The sequence below is a fragment of the Penaeus monodon genome, chromosome 29 (genome assembly GCF_015228065.2).
Source record: "Penaeus monodon isolate SGIC_2016 chromosome 29, NSTDA_Pmon_1, whole genome shotgun sequence".
NCBI classification, from domain to species: domain Eukaryota; kingdom Metazoa; phylum Arthropoda; class Malacostraca; order Decapoda; family Penaeidae; genus Penaeus; species Penaeus monodon.
The window spans coordinates 33,814,283-33,814,784 of NC_051414.1; the positions used below are offsets into that span (position 1 = coordinate 33,814,283).

The 502-nt window shown below is 40.6% G+C and overlaps 1 protein-coding gene across 1 annotated transcript in view; it reads left to right on the plus strand.

The window, feature by feature from the left end:
* The window catches only part of LOC119592191 (ER degradation-enhancing alpha-mannosidase-like protein 3), a gene marked incomplete in the record, with an annotated part of 16,637 nt that overhangs the window by 8,104 nt on the left and 8,031 nt on the right, over positions 1 to 502 (plus strand). The window contains 1 exon segment of the mRNA XM_037941023.1: positions 181 to 368. Coding sequence (XP_037796951.1) covers positions 181 to 368 — 188 coding nt within the window.

Here is a 502-nt window from a genome sequence, read left to right on the forward strand (position 1 = left end):
GTGGAATAAGAAACTCATGGTGTATATTGATACGTTTCTCAAAAGGGGACAAAGAGAGGTATTCTCTGAGAGATCTGTTCTAAAGAAATAGATGTAGTTACAGAAGCATTTATAGTTGCATATGCAATTATAAGTATAATTACTCATAACTCTGCTTTTGAAATTTTATATTATCAACAGGTTCACTGGGGCCAGCACCCATTGCGGCCAGAATTCCTGGAGTCAACGTACCTCTTGTACCTGGCTACAGATGATCCCTATTACTTACGCGTAGGGGAACAGGTTCTACGCTCCCTGCAGAAGCATGCCTGGGTCCCTTGCGGTTACGCTGCAGTCAAGGACGTGCGAACTGGGGTACACGAAGACAGGTAGAGAAAAATGTGTAATTTGGTCTAGGAAGGGAAATTGCTTGAGGTTACAAGTATTATTGTTTAAAGGATGAAGTGGGTTTTGCCATTAAAAATACCTCTTGATGTATTTTGCTATCATGATGAGTTTTGAT